The sequence below is a fragment of the Cyrtonyx montezumae genome, unplaced genomic scaffold, assembly GCF_038088225.1.
Source record: "Cyrtonyx montezumae isolate F1298 unplaced genomic scaffold, pur_monq_1.0 scaffold_1, whole genome shotgun sequence".
Classification (NCBI taxonomy): Eukaryota; Metazoa; Chordata; class Aves; order Galliformes; family Odontophoridae; genus Cyrtonyx; species Cyrtonyx montezumae.
The window spans coordinates 11,094,229-11,117,207 of NW_027071825.1; the positions used below are offsets into that span (position 1 = coordinate 11,094,229).

Sequence of the window (22,979 nt, forward strand, 5' to 3'; positions counted from 1 at the left end):
CATGTCCTGAGAAATGAAAAAGTGGAAAGTGAGAAGCTGTGGCATTAACAAGATCATAGAAATTGTGTTAAGGCTTATTAAGTAAATTAAGAATCAGGGAAAAGTAACTGATAAGAAAGATTTTCACAAATTATAACAATTCAAACCTTTTAAGAAGTTCATAAATGTTACATGTCTGTGCCTCCTAGAAGCTTCAAAACAAACTGAAAATAGTTAGATATGAGAAGAAATATTACTTTCACTCTTCTAATTCCCTTTTCACTTTGCCTGAAAAGTTGAATGCCCTGGGGACTGCAGAAGATAAAAGGTTCTCATGAAGTTTCTAATTGGATTTCCCACTCAGAGAACCAGATGTATTCAGGATTACTTTTTAGAAAAGTACTCAAGATTTTGGAAATTTTTCAGAATGCCACAACTTTTTCCTTTGTTAAGAGTAATTCCAAATAGAGAATGTCTTTGTAAATATTTCCTATCTGTGCTGAAATTTCAGCTAAATACAGGCATCCTGTCATATCAATTATGTATAAAATAGGTCATTTAGGACACCATAATGATTTTAGGCATTTGTATTTAACAGCTGAAAACTTTCTGAAAGCAATATCATGTTCTGTGTAGCATTTCAAAAATCTCTAGAAAATTGGCTTGTTTATTTCAGAATCTCTACAATGATTTTCTTCATCATTTCTATCCACTCCTTCCATACAGATTACAGAGAACTGCTGCTGAAAACATCAGAGAACCACTTTGCAGACATGCCACTGGAATTTGAATAGAAATCTCTACAGAAACAGGAGAGATTTTTGTCTCTCTTGAAATTTCATACAATACTGTTAAATGGGCATTTGGATTGGAAAGTATAATATCAGATACACTTTGACAGAATTAACTTCCCCTCAAAAATGTGATGAATCTGTTATGTCTCCATCTTGACTGTTTTTGGAAGAGATATATCTTCATAGAATAGATGGGAAAATGTTAGACACTGAAGAGAAGAGCAAATGAATACTAAAGATAGGCTTAAAATGATGCTGAAGAGTCTTATGCTGAAGAGGACAGAAAAAATCAGCTCCAAGTGTTATAAGTCCTTGATACTGGACTATTTATTTATCTGTTTACTGATTTTACACAGAGCGCATTGCAAAATAAACTTCTGAAAACCTGCGTGACATATCAATATCTTCCCAGCTACCTTACATTTGGTCTTTTTTGATGAGGAATGCAAAAAAGCCAGAGAAAAGGGGAAAGAGTAAAGGTACTACCCTTTCTGGGGGCTCTCTATCTGAAGAATAGAATGATAGCCTATGCAGGCTTGCAGAGAGTGAGCTTAAATCAACAATAATCCATTTGTTCCATATTAACCATCGTTCACAGTGGCCTTTCACTTCATAGAAGTACTACAGTTGTACATATCTTCACCTTGATTGCATGAGATGGTAAAACTGCTCTTACATTTATTGTTTGTGGGAATACAAGAAAATATATTTAGAGTAGAAGCTGTGAAGCAGGATAAACAACTTCTGCTCTAAATATATTTTCTTGTATTCCCACAACTGTTCTTTCTTTTTTTTGGTTAACCAAAATGAAAATATTAATCAAATTAAGTTTATTATGAAAAAATTTAGAGTTGGTGATTTATTGACATTAAATTTCTGTGCTGCAGTTTCCAAAACTTCATAATATCTTAGTAGACTGTCAAAGAAACTAATAGAACAATGCAAGGTTACAGCAGGGATTGAGGTTCAACACCTGTACACCTGACCTTTGCACAAGAAAACCTTCTTCAACAGAGCACCCCTGCCTATCACAGTCCTTCAATAAGGCAGGTAAAAAAAAAAAAAGATTCAATAGATGATTTTGATGAAGAGAGAAAAGAACCCACAAAAATCAGTGGGCTTGAGCTAAAAATTAGCAGAGGTTACAATTTTAGACAACGATGTTCTTTCTTATATATCTTGTTCAAGTTTGGGGCAAAATAAGATATATATAATTTGCTGTGGAAAAGCAAATGCATATTACACTTCATGTTCTCAATCTTTTTGCAATAAAATACAATTTCCTATCAAGAAATAGTTTTGATGGAAGATTTGCAAGCTGCCACAGAAACTTAAGAAGTATTTCAGAATCCAAAGTCCTATCTAGCTTTCTTGTGAACTAGTCTCCCTGGTCTCTTACTGAATTATTATTTTCTAGGGAACCCTGCTTCAGTGAGTAAATGTCTTCCAAAGTATTTTACTGCAAATATATTAGTTCACAGTTTTTCAGATAGAATTATATTTGTTTTGGCTTTTATGACATAAATCAAATATCCCTGAGAAATAAAATAGTCAAACCCTGCCAAGTATACCTAACAAAATTTGGATAGAGATGTGAATGATTCAGATTTACAACAAAGAGTGAAGGTTGCTTTTATGAACTGTTTGGGGTTTTATGTAATTAGATATTGGCAAACAATTGGCCACGGAAGTAAAGGATTTATTTCAGTTGTTGAATTTGACCAGATTACTGAGATGCTGAGTTAGCTGCTGAATTAAAAGTATATATACAGTACCTTGCTTCTACCATAGCATTTCCTCCTGTTATCTCATGGAAGGGTGAAAACTGGTGGATTTCCTCTACATCAGCTTGTGTGATTACAGCTTCATTACGAGTATATTTTATTTTGTAATTATAAGTAGCAGTTGCCCGGGAATTCTTGTTTCTCTTTATAACAACAACAACAAAAAACAACAAGACAACATCAATAATAAAGAACATAGGAAGTAGTTTACCTTCTAAATTCCATGCCTAGAAACAATTACATCATCACCCACTTCAACCCACTTATTTTCTGGCTCTGTTTTGCTCAGCAACAACTTGGTGCCTGTACACTTCAGGAGAGGTCAGACACACTGCCTGGATCCTTCTCTTTTACCTCTAAGAAGTGTCAGCTGTTTTATTTCCTTTCCCAAATGTAAGTCAGTCACTATTCCCTTGGGAAAGACACATTTCCTGAGCAGAGCAGTGGAAAAAGCTACACAATTTCTTGCATCAGAGTGAGAATTATAATAAGATGCAGAAATACCTATCTTGAATAGTAGAAACTATTTGAATAGTAGAAATGCTTAGCTTTTTTGTTTGTTTATTTTTTCTTTTTTTCACTAACAGAAGAGGTAAATTAACTCATGCTGATACTTAATGATTTCCAAGCCAGCCAGCTGAAGTTAGTATTATTATGACTATAGTACATAACTGTCTGTAGCATGGACCTCTGTTGCCCTGTGGATTTCATTTTCATACTGAAAAAAAAAATGTCAGTAACTGGATAGAACAGTTCTGATCTGATATCTCAGTCTAGGTATTAAAAAAGAAGAAATAATGTGGATGTCAGATTGTTCTCTGTATAATAATATAAAATATGTAAACAAAATACCGGTCTAAGTTACCTGCTGACAGGTCTGGCATGGCTGAGTGTATGCTGAACCTGTGACCATTTGGACTTTCTCTTCACAACTGTTGAGGTCCTTGGATTTGGTCACATAGACTATGTTTGCTTTCTTGTTTTCTTGAATTGCATATGTTGTATTGCAAATACCTCCAATCCCAGCCTGTCAAAAATAAGAATGAGAGCAGAGAAGTTTACCCCTCCACAAAGTTCCATCAATTCCTCACACAGACTCTCTTGCTTAATTCTGTATTTTCAAAATTCCTAATGGAAATGCATACTTTTTTATTCATTGTATGTTCCAGAAGAAAAATTGGGATGACCTGTAATTTCATTTCTTTTTTTATTTGCACATTTCCAGGAAGGCAGATCAGAGCTTCCCTGAGAGAACTAAAACATGTAAGAGTTTTCCTAAGATGAAATTTGGAGCCTCAGAAAAGATAGGTAGCAATTTCCAGTTAGAGCTGTTGATTATGAAATATGATTTGAGGAATATTAATAAAAAGTGCCAAAATAATGTGATCATTCAGAATAAAAATCTCAACAGCAAAGTATCTTAAAGATAGAGATGACATTCTTCCCTTAAAATTTGCTTTTATAGACAGTTTATAAATGCCTATGGAACAGGCCTTGGAATATCAGATCATCTGTCACAATATGAACAGCAAGAATTAAAAAGAATTTCAGGATAGCAGAAGTTTGATTGTAGATTTTCTCAAGTTTTCAGTTTTAGTTCAGACTTTCAATAGTATTTCAAGCATATATATTTATAAGAACTCCTAAATCACCTCAGTCAGTGCAGGGGTTTTCGAGAGGGAAATATTTGATTGCATTTTAGGAGGAAGGGTTATTTTCATGATTTTGTTTATTGTTATTGATAGTCTAGGGATTCCAGAGAGCAGCTCTGGGCTATGTCAGAACAGCAACATGGTCATGTGACAGTTGCAAGGGAAGATGTACCCACTCTATCTTAAATTTAACAACATCCCTGAAAAAAAATGTGGCTTTACTAAAGGCTAGGACACAGAGTCAAGCTTTCCAAAAGGCCTGTTCTCTTCAAATACAAGTCTGGGGCTCCTCTGCAGACTGCAAGCTGAAGTAGAGAGATATAACTATAAATGAGAATGTGAAACCTTGGTGGGGTGAACTAAGACTCATGCATTACAGGACTTCTGGGACTGTGGAGTTCGCAGCACAAGTACAACCCCTACACACTGCAGGCTGTGAAGGAGAATTGCCCAGTCAGTCCTTTAAACCAATCTGCAACTTATATTTTGGGAATAATAATGTTTCTCTTCCTTTACAGAGTGACTTGAGATTGTGACATGAGAGTACCAGTGCTCATTAATCAGTTGCTGTTTGAGAAAAGCAAAGAAAATTTGGAAACTATTTTAGGGGGTAAAGTCACATATACTGTACTGCTACAAGAGAAGGAAGTATTTCTATCTGAATTAAAAATAATGAAGATGTAGAACTAAATATGAGAAAATAGCACTGCAGAATATGCAACGCCATAACTCATTTTTCAGTGTGAAGATATTAAATCGTGTGCCTCATTTTCCAGAAAAAAACTCAATTCCCATGAAGATGCATTTTTTTTAAATTAGTTATTCTGGTTTGCAATTTCAATAAAAATAACATGAGAGGATAATAATTTCAAGCTTTCTGCTCATCTATGAATCAAATGTAGTCTCATCAATGTAAATATGGTTTTAGAAAGACTGAACACACTGCAATTTCTATAGTGAACAGTAATATCTGATGATTTTCCTTGACTAAGATATAAAATCCTGAGAAAGGGTGGAAATTCCAATAGAGTATCAACTGAAGCTGTTAAAGCTATTATAGTAATATCATAGCACATATACTGTTTTACTCCTAATAGAGGAGCTACAAGAGATTAAAGTACATATGCTTGGTTAAAAAGTCCAATAACTGTTATTTTAGCTTGAATCTTGTATTGTATGTTTAAGCCCATCTTAATACTGTATTCAAATTTAGTGTACGTTTCAGCTTTCACAGTAATACACTTCTGGAATCACAAGCCAGATTTCATAAGATTCTAATATTGCCAATACATTTACTGAAATATTTTGATCAAACAGATTAAAAATCTGCTCTTCTGTTGTCCTGTTTAGCTACAGCTCCATCAAATATTGTTCCATGAGAATAGTCTAATGGTTATTATCCAAGCTTAGATGTTTCTTCTTATGGAAGTTTATACCACAGATGAATTTAGAAACTAGAATAGAATCTGATGTTTTATCTATTTAGATAGAAAGCACAATGGCCAAGACAAAATGCTTACCTCCTGTAGGCTGTATGAATGCTGCATCTTTTTCATACTGAGCTCCAGCATATTGAGAATCCCTCTGTAGACGTTCAGACCATCATCCGAGACAGAATCAGGAGCCATTAAGTTTCCAACGTGGCCATTGCTATACTCAAACTTGATGGGATTACTAAGTTGTCCAGTTAGTGCCTGAGTCAGTTTGAGTGATCGAGAGAAAGAGCTTGTAGGCCAAACGCCATTGTACTCCGCTGCTTCAATCAAGTGAATCTAGAACACAAGGGAAAATATGAAATTTTAAAAATTTTAAGATGTTTCAGTTTGTTTTTGTCAATCCATGTAAGCAGCTAGAATTTTACTTGCTTCAAAAATAAAATTTTAAATAACATGAAGTTTCTAGAAAGGGAAAATCTGAAGCTGTCATTTAGAGTACTGGATACAAACATAAATATTTCCATATTTAAAAGTATATAGAAGAGAGTAATGCAAATAATTGTTATATTTCCGCAGTCATGATATCGCTTTTTTTTTGTCAGAGATAATCCATATTGACAAAGGTCAACTTGTATGAAGGAATAAGCCACACAAGAGCTGCATGAAGCTGGTTTCTACTCAAAAGTAGTACAGAAGATCTGCAGGAAATTGGAGGAAAAAGTCAATGTTGCATAAAGTATCATTAACTCCTGTTGTAAACTGTCATTTCCCTTGTTGGGGTGACAGAGCACAGACAGCAGTCAGAAACTAATAACAACATGGCTGCTGGGCCAGCCAGGTAATCATAATTAGTTAGAGCAGCATAGAGCAGATTACAAAACTTGTCCTTCCTTACATGTTTTGCAGGGGTGTGGAAGAGATGAAGGCTTAGGCACTGGCCCCAGCTCTGCTCCGCACTTCACACTCTAGCCTCAACCTGGGCACATCCAAGCAAGTAGAAAGTTGTGCTAACCTTTGCATAACTCAGATGATTTCTACTCCATGGGAATAGGGCATGTTCAGCTTAGTTTCTCAGAGGACCCTTCCCTCCTATATATTTTGACAATTTAAAGAGACACCTTGAGCGAGCAATGTGATGCAAGCCACGGATTAATTTCTCAAAAAGCCACACAGACTAAATCTTCATACAGTAAGTCACTAGAGACTGCACTTTCATATTTATTTTTGTTATTGTTGGTGGAGATCACTGCCAACTCCAGTAACTGAAGCTTACAGAGGAGGCTGTTGCGGAGCAAATCCCTCATGTTGCCTCTTGGACATGCTTCTGGCATATTGCATTCGGGAAGATTTGGGATTGCTCTGCAGGGTCAGTGCAAGATAGTTTTCCCCAGCCCTGAGGGCCCTAGCATGCCTTACTCTGTCTGCTTAGTTTTGAACACAGCTGGCAATTCTTACTTGTGTGTTTGTGAAGAAAAAATTGTCAGCTGGGACCAGGGACCACAGCTTTCTACTTGGACTAAATGAGAACTAGTAGACTACAGATGAAAGATTAATTCCCTAAACTGACCCTCCTAACTGTCTCATTTAAATATAACAGCAGCAAAGTAAACGTTTCAGGGAGCAGAAGGGAATAAAATATATTGTTACCTTTCACTAAGAACTTGCCCCAAAATCTTGTGACATTTTTTTCTTTTCTTTTTCTTCCCCAAAAGTATTTAGATTTGAAATGAATATTTTCACAAGTTTGCTAAGGCAGATGAAACTCTGTTAGAAGGTTTTAGGGTACAGTAGTCAATTTTGGGGGAAAAAAAATCACCTTACTCACCTCAGCATATTGAGAATCATTTTAGCAGGCATAGTAAAGGATGAAGGCAAAGATAAAAACTGTCTCTGCTGTACCAAGGAAGTCTTCTACTCACCATTACAGATGTGTGACTCTTATTTCCTTGATTTTTGCAGAAAAATCCAGCCATTTGCAAAGGTTGTGGAAAAGCAATGTGTCCTGTCTAGCTCTATTATAATCTGAACTTATAAAAATACCTAGTCCCAGAAGGCTAATGAAGGCTGAAAGGCTACAGAATTTACAGGCATTTATGAGACATTCACAAGCCTTTTTAATCTGCAGTTTTTCAATTTGCCAAATAAAACCTTTTAAAAAGATCATTTTTCTTCCACATGCACAGAAAACTAAGTAGAGTTTGTGTAAAGCAATTGAGAGGTGCTTTTCAATACATTCATTAGAAACTCATATAGGCTTCTGTTAAAGGAAAAAGCATTTTTCACATAATCAAAACTCTTAGTAATTACTCAGCATGCAATAAAAATATGCAATTGAGGAATTGAGAATGACAAAGGATGTCATCTGGGACCCTGAAGAAAAAGAAGCCACCATATTACATTAATTATGCTAAATATTGAATCACATCCAGCTACTGTCGTATGCTTTATTGCCTTTCATTTGCTGGTTACAAAATCAGTTGATTAAATAATCCTAGGTTGTACAGTTTGAAACAATTGGATTGATCCAATAACAAATTACCGTGCATTTCAAATTACATTCCATTGTCTCCCTGGCCACAAAGCAGAAGAAATCCTTCAAGCCCAAGGTTGGCTTGAGCTGAGAATTACCTGGCTGGCAAAGTGCAAATAGAATTTAGAGCACCGAATAAAAAAACCCAGTAGTGTTAGTTGCATTCTGCCTGAGTAAGCACAACATATGATGAAACTTAATTACTTCCCGAAAGCTTAAAAAAACCCCAACAAACTGGTATCAAGAGAATTTTACCTTTCAAATTGAATAAATTTTCTTACCTTAATAAGACAAAGTTTTGGTCCAATACCACTAATTTCCACTTTACTTCTTATCCTTATTCCAGCTCTTGCGAGTCCTTTCTCTGGAAGTCCACTGAGAAGTATGCTTTCATGATTGTACGTATAAACCTTATTTTCCCCAAAATCAGGTTCTGCAAAGAAATAGTTTCCATAAAACATTATAGAGAGCATATTAAAGCACCTGTATTAGAATACGTAGAAGAAAAATGATGAATTTGTTCTCTTTTGTATTGCACCTGAAGAAAATTAGCTGCTTTAAAATTGTATTCAACATTGAAATACTTTTCAGACTCTATTTTGAATTTCACTCATTATAATTATAGTGGCTGATAGGAAAATTACTTACGGTAATTAAGATGCTGGCTCCCTGAAAGAGAAGGAAGGAAAAAAAAAACAACAATGAAATGACAAAGCAAAAATAATCGCAAACGTTTATGTATTTTAGTATAAAAGGCTGTATCTCATCTTGTACGTACGGCATAAGTCTTTCAATTAACTTTACCTGTAGTTCAACATATATGTAAAAGTATCTTTTTCTAAACAACTTTTGTAAGCAAATTATACTGACATTCTGGAACATTTTCCTGGAACTATTATATTAAGTAAAGGAGTTAAGTTACTTACCCACCAGGGTTAAAACCAGGGCTAAAATTAAGCCCCTCATGGTGGGGATAAAGTAGAATTCAACATGCTGAGTTCCCTTTTATAAAGGCATGTGCTATCACATGTCCCTTTTGGCATGCTGGTTTGACAAATAAATGCATTTTAGAGTGGGCATTGATCAATCAAAAAATAAACATTTCTGAGGGCATGAATGCTGACGACTTCAAATCACCTCATGATTTCAACTTTCTATGTGAAATAGAAATTTTGTTTTTGAAATATCTTGCTTTCTACTTTTTTTTCCAGTTTCTCTATATGTAGCCATACACTAAAGCCAAAATTAAAATATGAAGTTAAATAATAATAGTTCCTTAACAGTAGCTCAAAGAATTTAACTTTTCTCCAGTTGTATCTTTGCTGTCCTGATAATTTTGGCTTGCTAACAGTCACAGGTTTGAAGATACCCATTATTTAGTCACACTTTAATTCTTCTTTTAGAGAAAAACAGTAACAGATTTTATATACTTAAGATTGAAATAGTCCTAACCTCATAGTCATGCAATGAGAAAACATTTTTCTATGGTTTTCTCCAGGGTTCTCCTTGCACACATTTCTTCCTGCCCACACCTGGGAAGTGGGACCTCCATGTAAGTTTCTGACTATTGGTCAAAGTTTGTTCTGTGAGAACAGAAGAGAAATTAATTTCTGCATTTATGAAAATAATGCAATAAAACAGCAGTTCCAGTTCCAGAAAAATCTCAGAGAGGTGGGAGCCTCATGTTGTTCTTGGTGACTTCTCAGAGGACTTTTGCTGCTGAGACTCTGGTGAAAACTCTGGGCAAAACTAATTCAGGAGCAAGTTCACTCCCCGACCTCAATTATACATATTTCTTTTAAGCATTTAAAATTTACTTAGAATTTAAGCTTGTCTTTTGGTCAAATGGTAAATAAAATATCACACAAAACCCACCCGGGTGCAAGAGGTTATTGAAGGGGCAGGAAGGATAGCTCAGGAATGTGTAACTGGTATTTTCTTTAGACTGTGAAAGGTGTAACATCCATGCCAGTCATGCAAATTGCCAGGCAGCAGAACTCTGTCCTCCAGGAGGAGAGCAAGGCTTTCTTGGCTGTTTCTATTGATCAGGAAGGAGAAAGGTGAAATCTGAGCTCAGATCATGAGGCTTCCACCATCAAGGCCTGAGAACACACTTAGCAAGGGCCTTATGCAACAGTCTTTTTACTGAATTACTTCATTTACTTGGAGTGATGCCACCCAACTGAGAAATAATGCAGTTGATTATTGCAGTGCCAACACACCTGAGTTGGGTCTGTGGTCGGAGGTGACAGGGATGCACTGGGGGCTCTGGTTGGCCAGGCCCTGCTGGTGAGCACAGTAGGGAGCAGTCATCAGGGGAATGAGGGCTGCCTCAACTGTGGCCTTTGCTGATCTCACCTCCAAGAATCCTGAGAGTTTCTGTGCATCTGTTTGAATGAGTAGTCAGATATTCTGTGGAAAGAGATGCTTGTCTGATAAAATATTGAAAAATATATGATAGACATATGAACTGTTACAAGAGATTAATAATTGGTGCATTTGTTCTCTGTGGGTTTGGATGGTGAAAAATTAAATGCAGATGGCTTTTCCCCTATATTTTCCTTCAGGGTGCTAACTAACAGCCCTGATTTTCACTTGGTGAGAAACAACAAGATGCACAGTGCTTGCAGGCCCTGTAAAATCCACCAGCATACCTTGGCTGGCATAAATGCACTGTCAAACCTAGTCAGAAATGGCTTATAACCAGCCGTGCTGCTGGAAGGAAAGGCAGCACAGCAGTTCAGTGCTGTCAGTGGCAACATGCTCTGCTCTTTGCCTCACTACCCTTTCTCTCCAGGCTGCCCACTGCACTGCTGTGTGGCCCCTGCTCTACACTGGACTGGCACATTACAGAGCAAGGGAATGATGTAAGGGTGTTAGGGAGGTAATAATTGCTGCAAACCTAGTTTGCAACATAAGGGAGGCTATTAATCTGAACAATTTTATTAACTCCATGTTGAAATAATGACTAAGGGACACACATACATTTAATATGGAACTATAACATTTTTTTATTTTAATAAAAAGCTTTTTAATTAAGACATAACATGAATTGATTTGTTCTAGCTGGATACTGAAAATGCATTTCATTTTTTTAATGGAAACTATTGAAGGAGACTAAGCTTGCAATCAGCATGTAGACACCCAATTGCCAGACAGTTAGCTAAAATAATATTGTGCAGGCAGCTGTGTTTATATCTGCCATGTCTTATTCCTTTTGAATAGGAACTACCTACCTTTTAGTGCTTAGGGTTAGGAGAAAATTGTTGTACCCATTATTACTTTAAAGGGACAACCTAATAAATTCAGTAAGTGGAGAAGACACAGCTAGCATCTGAGGGACACAGCACTGGACTCTAATCCTTTCTCCAAAGGAGACACAATCTTCCAGCTAGCCCTGAAAAAATAAAGAGGGCATCTATCACTTTAAGAAAAAGGATCAAAGGAGAAAAGGTGAGAGCCACGCTTTTTAAAGCGAATATGTTTTCTTACACATTCCACACACTATGATAGTGAGAAACAAAAGAGAAGTAAAATAAATAAAATGCTATTAAACTAGCCCCGCACAAGCAAATTCTTATTTAGCTGAAAAGTAAGAAACTTTAATATGTTCATATGCTTTATACAAAAACTGTATTTTATTTTATTTTAGCTATAAACAATGAAGAAAAGAAATTCTCAAAAAGAGATAGGAAATATCTTGTGATTATTTTTTTAAAAGAAGAGTTTATATGACACTGAACATAAGAGAATATGATGTCTGTATAAGGGCTGCAATGAGATGGGTAGGCTGCTTTGAATTTACAGGACACTTGCACCAGAAATGAAACATGAATACAGCCTAATTAACCTGATTAGAGCTATTGCTTCTACACAGCAATTGTCTTTACATAACACATTCTGCTTGGATAACAGAGTCTTATTATCTGCTGTTGTACTGCTGCCGATAGCTTTGCTCTCTCCTTGTTCTGTATTCATGTTGCCGAATTATGGTGCAGTGATGCCATTTCCATCCTGCTAATATATAACCTACTGACAAAGCAGGGATTAGCAAAACAGCTCCCAAGCAATCATAGCAGGCTAAAATAGACATAATCAGTTGCTAAGCTAAGTGATTTTTACCTTCCAGTTTTTCTCATTTCTACACATGAAGAAATCTTACTTTAAAAATATGGAAAAAATCCCACCTATTTCAAATTTAACATTAATTCCTTTATTTTATTTTATTTTTTCATAATATTCAGCATTTGCAATTGTAGCATAGCCTCCAAGATAATGCTTGATATTCTCTCTGGAGACTCTGGACAGTGTCTAATGAATAAGAATGTGTTCTGGGTTGGGCTAAATTGCCATATGCTTATTCTAGTACATTCAGACAGGGATACTATCTTGCTTTAAAAGCTGCTTTTCATTGTTTTGTTGCTGGTTTTTTTGTTGTTTTTTTTCTTTTCTTTTTTTTTCTTTTACTAGGAAGAAACCAACAGGCCTAATTCCCTGCTGTTATCCCAGTTTGAAGCTGGCACACCACCAGTGGAGTGATAACTGTGGGAATCAGATATTTTGTTTGCAAAATGAGAGGTAGAAATGCTATTTGTAGTTTGCTTAACTGCTTGGGTTTGAAAGATGCAGCTGATCTAGATCTATATAAATCTGTAAATTATTATTTATTTAATATTTTTGTTTTTCATTAATATATGCTGTTAGACCCAAGCCATGCTTTCGCGAATTTCATTGAACTTGTCAGTGCAATTGTTCTTCATATCTAGCCTGGATTTACCTGTCATTTCCACAACAAAGAACGAAAGTGAGAAAAAGAGGAAGCGTGGAATCAAACTATGGCGTTCTAAACCTGAAAACAAACTGTTTTGATGCAACATCGCTTAACTAGAATGTTCAAAAGGTTTTATTTTCATTCAAACACAGAAAACATACTGAAACCTAACAGTCCACCGTCAATGCTCTCATCGTTAGCTTATAACCTGCATACTAATAAAATAGCTTGAGGAATCTTTCCCTCCCTTTCTATGTATACCATGTCCTGAGTCATTCAGTAGGGTTAAATGTCAGACCACTTGTCATCTGAGATTTGAGTCACATTATTTCTGAGACTGGTGTTTGCCATGTAATTCTACTGCACTAGAAGATAACTTCTCCAAGTTTATCTTAACCCTAACTTCAACTTTACAGTCACACAATGATTGCCTTCAGTGGCATTGGTACAGATGGGGAATCAGGTAGCACTGAAATTTAGCCTTATCATGTCTCCAACTCAGTCATTTTGGGGACGAAATGGTGACTGCGTAAACTGAATATTGGAGAGCTCTGTGCACTGCATTAAATGTTCTCCTATAGGCTGAGGTACTGATTGTAATTGTGTGCTTGGTTAGAGCTACCATGGCAAATACCTTTCTCAGAGGGAAAAAGTACCTCTGGAATCTTTATTTCAGTGTACTCTAACTCTATAAAGGGACACTATGAGACAAGGTAGACCCAGACCAGGCTGTGTGCCTCAGCCTGGACTACAGGAAGGTGAAGCCTAACCTGGCCTAGCAGTGACTTGGCAGCAACTCTTTTGCAGGAGGAGCTGTGAACTATATACAGGTTGCCACTTCAGAAAAAGGCCCGTTATCCTCTGTAATCTTTTATGAGGAACCTTTTCTGTTCTCTGAAGAATGGGACTTGAGCCATTTGTGGGAGTCTTAAGAGGAAGAAAATTCTCAAGCTTTTCTGTTTCTTTAAACCAAGCCAAATATATTTGGGCTGCAAAAAATCAGACTAGGAATGGAAGTGGGTTTATTATTTTTAAGTGTGGAGTTGTACCAATGTATACTGAATTCTGAAAATTGTTACTTTCTTTGTGGTTCTACACAAAATATGCTTAATTATTTAGGAAAAGAGCAGAAGAGGAAACACTGATTTTTATTTATTTTATTTTAATTTTTTCCCAGAAGCCAATATCCTCAGGTATAATGACAACTATTTTTCGTTTTTCAGACCTGCACATTAGTGACATATTCCCATACATCACAGAGCTGCTACAAGAACATGATGGATCTGGATTATCACTTTCTAGTGTTAAGAGTGTCAGGTAAGTTTATGATGTCAGGAGAAAACTCAGTATGAACTTACTCTCTGTACAGAATATATGAGTGTGATACCACAGGTTCACAGCACAGTGTCACTGTGACATTAGGTCATGGGTCAGATAAGATAAGCAGTGTATTGTTCCCAAGGAAGAAGCAGATAATACTCTGCCAGTTCAAATAACAGGCAATGGCTTTGCTCTCATGTTAAAAAAAAAAAAGCAGAGCAAAATCACCTACCAGTATTTGATCAACAACTGACTTGCAAAGATTATAGAGTCTGTCCTTCCAAAGGGTCTAAATATACAAAAATAACAATATAGTTTTGAATGTAAGTAATGAGAAAGTTAATTCAGTAATAAAATGAGCACCATATGTTTCATTACTTTGAAAGAAAAGTTGCCATATTAATATTCCCTTTATAGCATATTTTAATCATATTTCCCTTTTCTGTAGAAGGCTGTTACAGTTTAAAACACTAAATGGAACATTGATGTTCTGATCTCCTTATCAAGCAAGTATGGGTCCTCAAAAATACTGTTTACACATTTCCTATGAACATCCCTATTTCTACAAACTAGACTGTTTCAAAAGGGTGAACCAATACTTGGTCACACCTTGGACAAGACTATGAAGAATTCAATTCCAATATAAACAATTAAAACTGAACAAATTCCTATATCCAGGAAATGTGGGATCCTGTTACTGATTTGGGTCTGCCATTTTTAGCTGGCTGGTTCCTTATGTTCTGAAACCATTGCATTTTTACCACTCCTGCAGAAAATTTCTTACAGATATGACTGGGCGCAATTTTAATTTCTTGTGTTAAAGACCACCTTTTGCTGCAGGAGGCATTTAACATGGTCAGAATTCTACAAACACTGTTCTCCAGCAAAGTATGTACAGCCTTAATGAGAGTGTAGGTGCTCTAATTCTGTTTTCAAGGCTTTTTTAGTCTGAATACAGGCGGCAGTTAAAGGCTGATTCTGGGTGGCTGGATATGTTTCCCACTCCACAATGAAGATTTTACTGAGTTTAGCTGGAGCTGTATCTACTACATACTGACATAAATTTACTCTTAAAGCAATCTCTAAATTCAGTGCAAATGTTCAAGAAATAAAATTGCTTTCAACTGGAGTAGGGTTTGAAAAATCTTCGCTATCAATCATAGGTACCTCTCAGACTGTTTTTCTAAGTTCTTTTAAGATTTTATGTTAGAAATCATTCAGTTTCTTAATTGCCCAATAAATATTAATTTGTGTATTTACAGTAATACCTAAATTCATTTCTTTTTGATCATCTTACCAGTTAAAGAAAACACTAGGAAGATTATTATTTTTCTTGGTGTATAATTCAATTCTCAAGAAACTGTTGCATCAATCAGGGAACACCATTGGTTTGAAAATTGATTGTTTTTCAATTCTTTGGGGAAGGCAGTGGGATTAAGTCATAGAGATTCCATGAATGTTTTCTACAGTTTTGTTTTGCTAGCTTTTCTTTATCCTCTAGCAATTTATTTGTGATTCATTCATTCACAGGACAAATTTCTTCTCTGATAACCTGATGCAGCTTGGTCACATTATATGGAATTGTCTCAGTTTACTCCAATGTTAATAATATTTATTTCCCAGAATTTTTGAACATGGTCACTAAAAACAAGGAGTCCAAGAACTAAAAACAGACATAAAAGTTGTCCTCTTTGTTTAAAGATTAAGACCTTTCCTATAACTAATAAAGTTACACTGATTCATAGTTCTGTGAGTTTTCTGAAGTGAATTATTGAGCTCTACCACCTGTACACTTAAAAATATGTATAGTGTATAACCTATACGGTATAACAAATATATGCATTTAATTTTACATCTTTATTTTAACTCCTAACTAATAGCACAAATATTTGTACCACTTATTCTCTTTGTGAGACCACCACTGGCAACTATTTTCCAATGCAGTTGCCTATGGCTGCCATCTCACATATAATTAAAACAGAACTGACTATTAACACAACCAAAAGCCTTAACACAGACTGAATAAATAAAGCTCCAATCCTTTTGTTAGTGAAACTTACCATTCATAAACATCAAAGATTTTTAAAATCTGCCCATGTTTAGGTTCTATAGAAAGCTCTTGGGCTTTCTATAGTAGCAGCATGCTCAAGTCATTTTTCTAATGGATTATAGCAGTGTTGCTGTTGAACTTGGAATCTAAAGAAACTATCATTTTAGGTAGAAGTGTTGGTGCTAAATAATTCAGTGTCTTTCTGGAAGGTAGCAGCCCTGTAACCTTTCAGCTCTCCTCACCAACCAATCTACAAAGGAATGTTGCCAGGAGAAGCTATGGAGGAGCGTGGGAACAGCTTGTCTTCCAGGCATAAAAGTAACTGCTGGTAACAACAAAGGGAAATTAAAATATGAGACATACAGCTGTAAAAGAAAATATGCTCTACATGAAAGCACATCAGCAACTCCATCTGTAAATTTCCACTTACCCAACACATTGGGAAACATACAGGAATAGATAAAAGGGAGTGACAGCAGTGCATGTACCAAGACTTAGGCAATGTCTGAAGAGAGAGAAACAAATGCTCTGTTTTAATGAACCATGGAAAAGAAACTGATCTCGGAGTACAGTTGAAAAGCCAGGCTGGTCACCTGGGAAACAAGAAAAAAGGGAAAACAAGCAAATAGGCTATCAGCTCAAGCCTCACAAAGCATTCATGAAATAAAACTACCATAAACTTGCGAGTTAGTGGTTAATAGGCTCTGAAATTATAAAACTGTCTGCAGTGTATGTGGAACCACAGGTATATAGGCCTATCTGAACATTGAAGAAGGTAATTACTGAAGCACTGGGATCAAAGTATATAAAAAGAGCATTAAAGGTATTTCTAGAGACATTTCTCTGACTTCAAGGAGCAGTTCATACATGGGCTTGAAATATCGTGTCTTTACATCCTGAAGGTACAGCAAATGGGATTTTGTTGTCAGTTAATCAGTAAATTGACTCTTCTTCACAGGAAGGGTGAGCCCTGTGGGCAGATTTTCAAAATGGACCTGGATTAAGCCCACGAACCTCTAGTTGAGAGAAATAAGGAGCTGAAGATTGCCACCAATGCAACTTGGGGCAGAAGGGGAAGAAGAGTCACTGAGTTGCCTACAATGGAATGGTGGCAGAAGGGCTAGGGAAGAACTTTGGTAACTGCTTGAAAGAGCAGGATCATGGAAGAAGGCAGATTTTTCCAAAGATATTTTCCTACCCTGAGAGATAACAAGTGTGCACATCACCTAAAGAGTAGAATACTCATCAGAAGCTGACAACAGCTTCAAATTTGTTTGGAGGAAGGGGAGAGATTCTGGCCTTCCCAGAGAGGGAGCTGTTCTATTCTTGCCCTAGCACTTTGCATTAACTGTCACTCATTTTGTCCTGGAGACTTTTAGGGTTTTTGACCCATGACAGATGTTTTTGTCCCACTAATTATGCTCAATTGGAAACCTATTATTTTTACAGAGAGTCTCTTTGGTCTCCTCAATAGGCAGATTGAAAAAAATATGGGGAAAGAGGGATTTCATCTGAAATGTGTGTGGTATTTTGTCTGTTTTACTACCTCAGTTTTAAGTAGTTTATTTTTGGCTCTCGGTCTTTGGAAAAAATGATTTGGGTTTATCCTTGTAAACAAAAGAAAGTGAAGAAATTTCAGACAGTTTAAATTAACGCACACCAAACATGACTCTAGAAACAACTGAGAATAATTGGAAGCTACACAGTAAAAAAGATTGCTATATATAGAGAATTCTACCTTTCCATTCTGAAGCCCATTTAAAATTCTTCAGATGAGAAGGCTGGAAAAGGTGTCTACTCCAGTCTCTTATCTGAAGCCAGAAGCAAGTGTAAAATGCAGAAAAAGCAGGAACCAAGAATAAACTTTTTTCCCTTTGATCCCTTCCTGGATCCTTCAGAACAATATAAGAAAGCTTCAGGTGTTTTCTTTTTCTTAATCTTGCACTTCTGGAAGACCCCTGAATTTCATATATTCTGCTTTTCTCAGTTAGCTTTTCTTTCTTACCTGGAAAAGTTACTCTTTCTCACCATTTTCAGCCTCGCTCTTGCTTTGTGGCATTACAGACACTGTAAGTGTTTTCCAATCTCAGCTGGATGAGGAGCCCAGTGTAACAATAGCCCTCAGATGGGTCCTCGATCTCTTCAACAGCCCATGCTGTAGTTCTCTAAACCTCTCAGTAATTTACATTGCTTCACAGGGACTTGGACTGTACTAACTATTGATAAGACTGAATAAAACCAGAGATGAGTACTCCTTATGTCAGGAGAGTGGAAAGGGAGCTCTATCTAAACCAACCTTCAGGTGCTGCTATCTCCTCTTGTGGGTTGTGACAATTCTGCTGTCACAGATTTACACTTTGGCCTTGTCCTGTCTTTCCCCTGCTTTATGTGCTTTACACAAAGGTGTGTGAGGTACTCTTTTCCCAAATATCTCACAGAGCTGTTCTTGTGTTTATGGCAGGTGTTGCTTACTATAGGAAAGAAAAAATGGCAGAGCTATTTGTATAAAATATCCCCCATCTCTGTGGGTATGCTATACTGATTACCATGTATGTTAGCTGCTCTATAGAAAAATGTAAATATTGATCACTATAAATATGCTGTTGTCCCTCATGAAATCTGAAAATGAAAAAGCCTATCTTCACTTCTACATTACAAAATAAAGGATCAAGAGAGAAGGAGAAATAGGAAATATATAAGACAAAGTCCAAGCACCTGATTCTCTTGCAGAAGCTTTTCTGTCAGTAATTCATGTACTGTGATGAGTGGAAGGAGATCCAAAAAGAGATAGAAGGGGAGAGGAAAGGATGCTGACTTTTGTGCTTGAAGTGACCCTTTTCCAAATAAATGTTGCTGCTTCATTCTGAAGTACAAGAGACAGCACAAGGTATGTCTGCCTGCAGGATGTTAACAAGGAAGATATCTCCACACTTCTGTTTTATTCTCTATTTCATTAAGTAAGAACTCTCCAGCAACTGCTAATCTTAATTTCATTAGCAGTCTCTGACACCTGCTTTCTGTCCATTTTTGCTTACCCCTAATGCCCATAATCAAGACACAGTTCATAGTTTTCTCTTCCTCAATTTTATTCTTTTTATTTTTCCCCTTATGAAAGCCTGCAGTATGTAATGAATGACTGCTTCCAGGAGCACACTGCAAAGTGTCTATGTGATGATTATGTGAGGGGTTCACAGTCTTTCACATTCCACAGTATAGAAGTGAGCCTTTGGGGCACCTCAAAAAAGTTTTAAAACACTTGATTTCATTCAGAGAAGAATCAAAGTGTTTCAGTAGAAGAAATTGTCTTTACACACATAAAAAATGAAGGTTTCTAAAGGGATCTTTTAGTTAGATGACAGAAAACCTGCATTTTGTAATACCACAGGGGTTCTTTTAATAAGTCACTGAAAAGTTCCATTTGACAAGTTAAACCTTGAATTTTTTTTCATACTTATTATAGCCAAGGAGGTGCTAACCTAATACAATGGACAAAGGAGTGTTATCACAATACAATAGACCAGACAGAGTTAGTGCAATACTGGGCAATAAGGGATCTCACTATAATGAGTGAGAGAAGCAGTGTCTGCAACATAAGAAGCAAGTTTCAGAAAAGGGAAAAGATGTGTTTAGTTTGCTACTGGTCATTTTATAGCTGCAATTATAACCCAGTGCAATGACCTCAGCATGCTTAAGAGTCTTCTTTAAAAAGTTGAATGATCAGTTCAAAGGATCACAGGCCAAAAGAGACCGTTATAGTTCCTAAACTAGGGCTTTTAGTAACTCAGGCTATAGATTATTGCACATTAGTTAAATGACTGGATATTTTGGAGCTACATCAGTGGTCTTAAGCTGGGTCTTAGTTTGGTTTTATGTATATTCGTAATTCAGACCAAATCTGAAATAACTTTTTTTTCTTTACACTTTTGGTATACATTTCCATGGTCGTTTTTATATTCATGGCCCTGAAGTCACACTCCTCCATCTATGCTCACTTCCCAGCTCATGCTCAAATTTCAAGGAGCATTACAGGATAACCCTATTGAAAGTCTGAAAGCTGTTTTGCTAGAGGAATATTCCCATCTATGGCATCCTTTTAAAAGCACAACATGAGAAAAGAATGCTCAAAAGAAGTTCATACAACGTGCGATATGTAAATCTGTGCAGTTATTCAGCAATCTAAACTCTGAATTTATGTGACCTACTTTTCAGGTTGTTTAGCACCTAATAGTATCCCTGCTGCCAATCAAATGGCAAATGCAAATATAATATATGCTCTTGATCTGGGAAAAACAGTTCTATGGATAACTTGAATAATACTAGGAGAGAATGTATGAGAAAATGAGGCAGATAAGAATCTGACTTAGCAGCATAGCTCCCTGAATGCTTGGCTGGGGAAAATGTGCTTACTCACTTGATAAGTGACCAAAATGTAGCATGAGGAATAGGCTGGTGACAATGAGCACAATTATAACATACAAAGATACAATCTGAATCACCTAGATAAAGCAGTATTAAAGTCCAGGCATCTGAAAGTTCAAGGAGCACCTTTCCTGATAACTAAAAAGCTCTAATACAAAGTTTTGTACAAAACAGTGACATGCTTGAAAATACATGTCAGCAGTCATAATATATGATGCATTAGCATTTCTGATGTACTTATGAAAGCAACACATGTTGGAGTTATTTGATATAGTATAATTTAAGGATAAATGCACTTACATCTGGATTATAATTTTTAAACATTTTCAATAGTTGATATTCACAAAAATATCTATGATGTTGAACATTCTTATCTAACATGGAAAATATGCTTAGTGGTGTATGATCTTGAATGACAAAACACAGTAAAGCTACAAACATCGCTATAAGGAAACAATTTTTTTGCTTCAGCAAGACTCAATTTATAGGTACTAAGAAAAAGAGACTGTGAAATATTTCTGAGTTCCAAATCCTAAATAGCCTGCAGGAGTTAGAAAATTTGGTTTTGTAGTTGTGGCAATGGATATAGCCTGAGAAGAACTGGTTTCAATTTATGGTTCCATGTTGCTCTTGGAGCAAATCACTCTTAATACAAAATGTGGGTAGTGTGTCATGCCTATTGGACTATAAAAATGTAAGGCAGGGAAAAAATTCTCACTAGGTGAAAGCTCAGCATCTACATTGAAGCAATATCTATCTAGACTGAGAGGCTGAAGTATCTCTATATTCGAAATACCAGTCAATAATAAAAGCAAATACTTCTGTCTCTTCCCAAACTGCTCTGGTTATTAGAACTTAATTCAGATGTGAGACTGAGTACACAGTAATTCTTCTGAATATGGCAGTGTTGCAAGGTTGGGACCAGAGAGCTCTCATTTGCTGAAGAAGGCTGGAAAATAAGAAAACAAACAAGAGATGTAAGAGAAAGCAGGAAGAAGAAACTGGTGGGACCAAATAGGCTAGTGAAGGTATTTTAGTGAGCTTCTGGTGTAGAACATCTGCCCCTGAAGACCATATCTGGGACAAGGGAATTGGTGGTTGGAACAGTGGTGTTGAAATAGAAGATAGGGTGCTGGCAAACAGGAGCCAGAGGCTCATGTTAATCACACATACTGTACAAAATGCATTCCCTTGTCCACATTTGCAAGTCAGAAACAAAGGATTTCCAGGTCTTTTATTGCTTAGAGTCAGTAAGGATCAGTGCTTATCCCTAGCAACTTCCACTTAAAAACCTGGGGTAAGTTAGAATAGGATGTTCCCAGGAGATTAGAAAATGCTGTTTTCACCTCAGAGATAAACAAAATATGGGGGTAATTGCTAAGGGGACAACTAATTATGGGGTCAAGCATCCACAGTTCAGAAGCAGGGTACAAAGCATAAGAAACAGCAAGGAAGAGATCTGTGAGACTTTTTCTCTAGCCATTACTCCACGCATAAAGTAACCCTTGCTCTGAGTTCTCTTCTTGTGCCTCTGTTTGATGCTTCATGCAGCCCTCACCATCCTACTTTTACTCATCCTTTCCTTTCACAAATCCCTGCATCTGCAACACTGCTGTGCTTTGCAGCAGCCTTGACATATGGGATGGTGTCTAATGGTTTCAATAGATGTAGATGCTTTTTGTTCAGAATGGAGAGGGCATAGGTTAGAGAAAGAACTGCCCCCTCTCTATCAGCCTTATTCTCTCCCTTCCCTAAGGGCCTTTGGGGTGTAATGCGGTGGGAAGAAACATAACAGAGGGATAAAGCATAGTGAGAAGTTGTTTTTATCTGCCTCTAAGTAGACATGTAGATAGAAAGGACAGCGGTTTCTGAGTATTAGGAGGAAGGGTTGTTTGGCAGAGGTTTTGAAACTTGGTCACATATTTTTAGTTTAACAGCTTACAAGATAGTGTATTTTAAGACTGAGTGAGTGTTTATGATCTGTAGAGGAAAACGAATATTACATGAAGGTCGCTGGTGAAAGAGGTTTCATATTATGCCTGAAAAGCTGGCAAGGATGAAGGAGGCACTATTCAGCCTGGCCCTTCACCCTGGCAAGCTGTATGCTGACCACCCTGCTTCTGCTCAATGGTAGAACAATAGGTGCTGCCATTTCACCACAGAAATTAATCACACAGCAATTACTGCACTCCCTTGCTTTTGGAGGACAGCAACTTCCTTCAGCTCATACAGACTTATGCATTT

At 36.6% G+C, this 22,979-nt stretch overlaps 2 protein-coding genes across 2 annotated transcripts in view; one reads left to right on the plus strand and one right to left on the minus strand.

Annotated features, from left to right (window-relative positions):
- Window positions 1-12,153, minus strand: part of LOC136054553 (vitellogenin-1) — a 45,292-nt gene extending 33,139 nt beyond the window's left edge. Inside the window, exons 1-6 of the mRNA XM_065745839.1 lie at window positions 12,066-12,153; window positions 10,398-10,562; window positions 8,457-8,608; window positions 5,730-5,981; window positions 3,423-3,584; window positions 2,549-2,700 (exon numbers count right to left, since the gene is read on the minus strand). Coding sequence (XP_065601911.1) covers window positions 2,549-2,700; window positions 3,423-3,584; window positions 5,730-5,981; window positions 8,457-8,608; window positions 10,398-10,562; window positions 12,066-12,153 — 971 coding nt within the window. The remainder of the gene's footprint in view (window positions 1-2,548; window positions 2,701-3,422; window positions 3,585-5,729; window positions 5,982-8,456; window positions 8,609-10,397; window positions 10,563-12,065) is intronic.
- The window catches only part of PTGFR (prostaglandin F receptor), a 308,369-nt gene that overhangs the window by 110,394 nt on the left and 174,996 nt on the right, over window positions 1-22,979 (plus strand). The window lies entirely within an intron of this gene.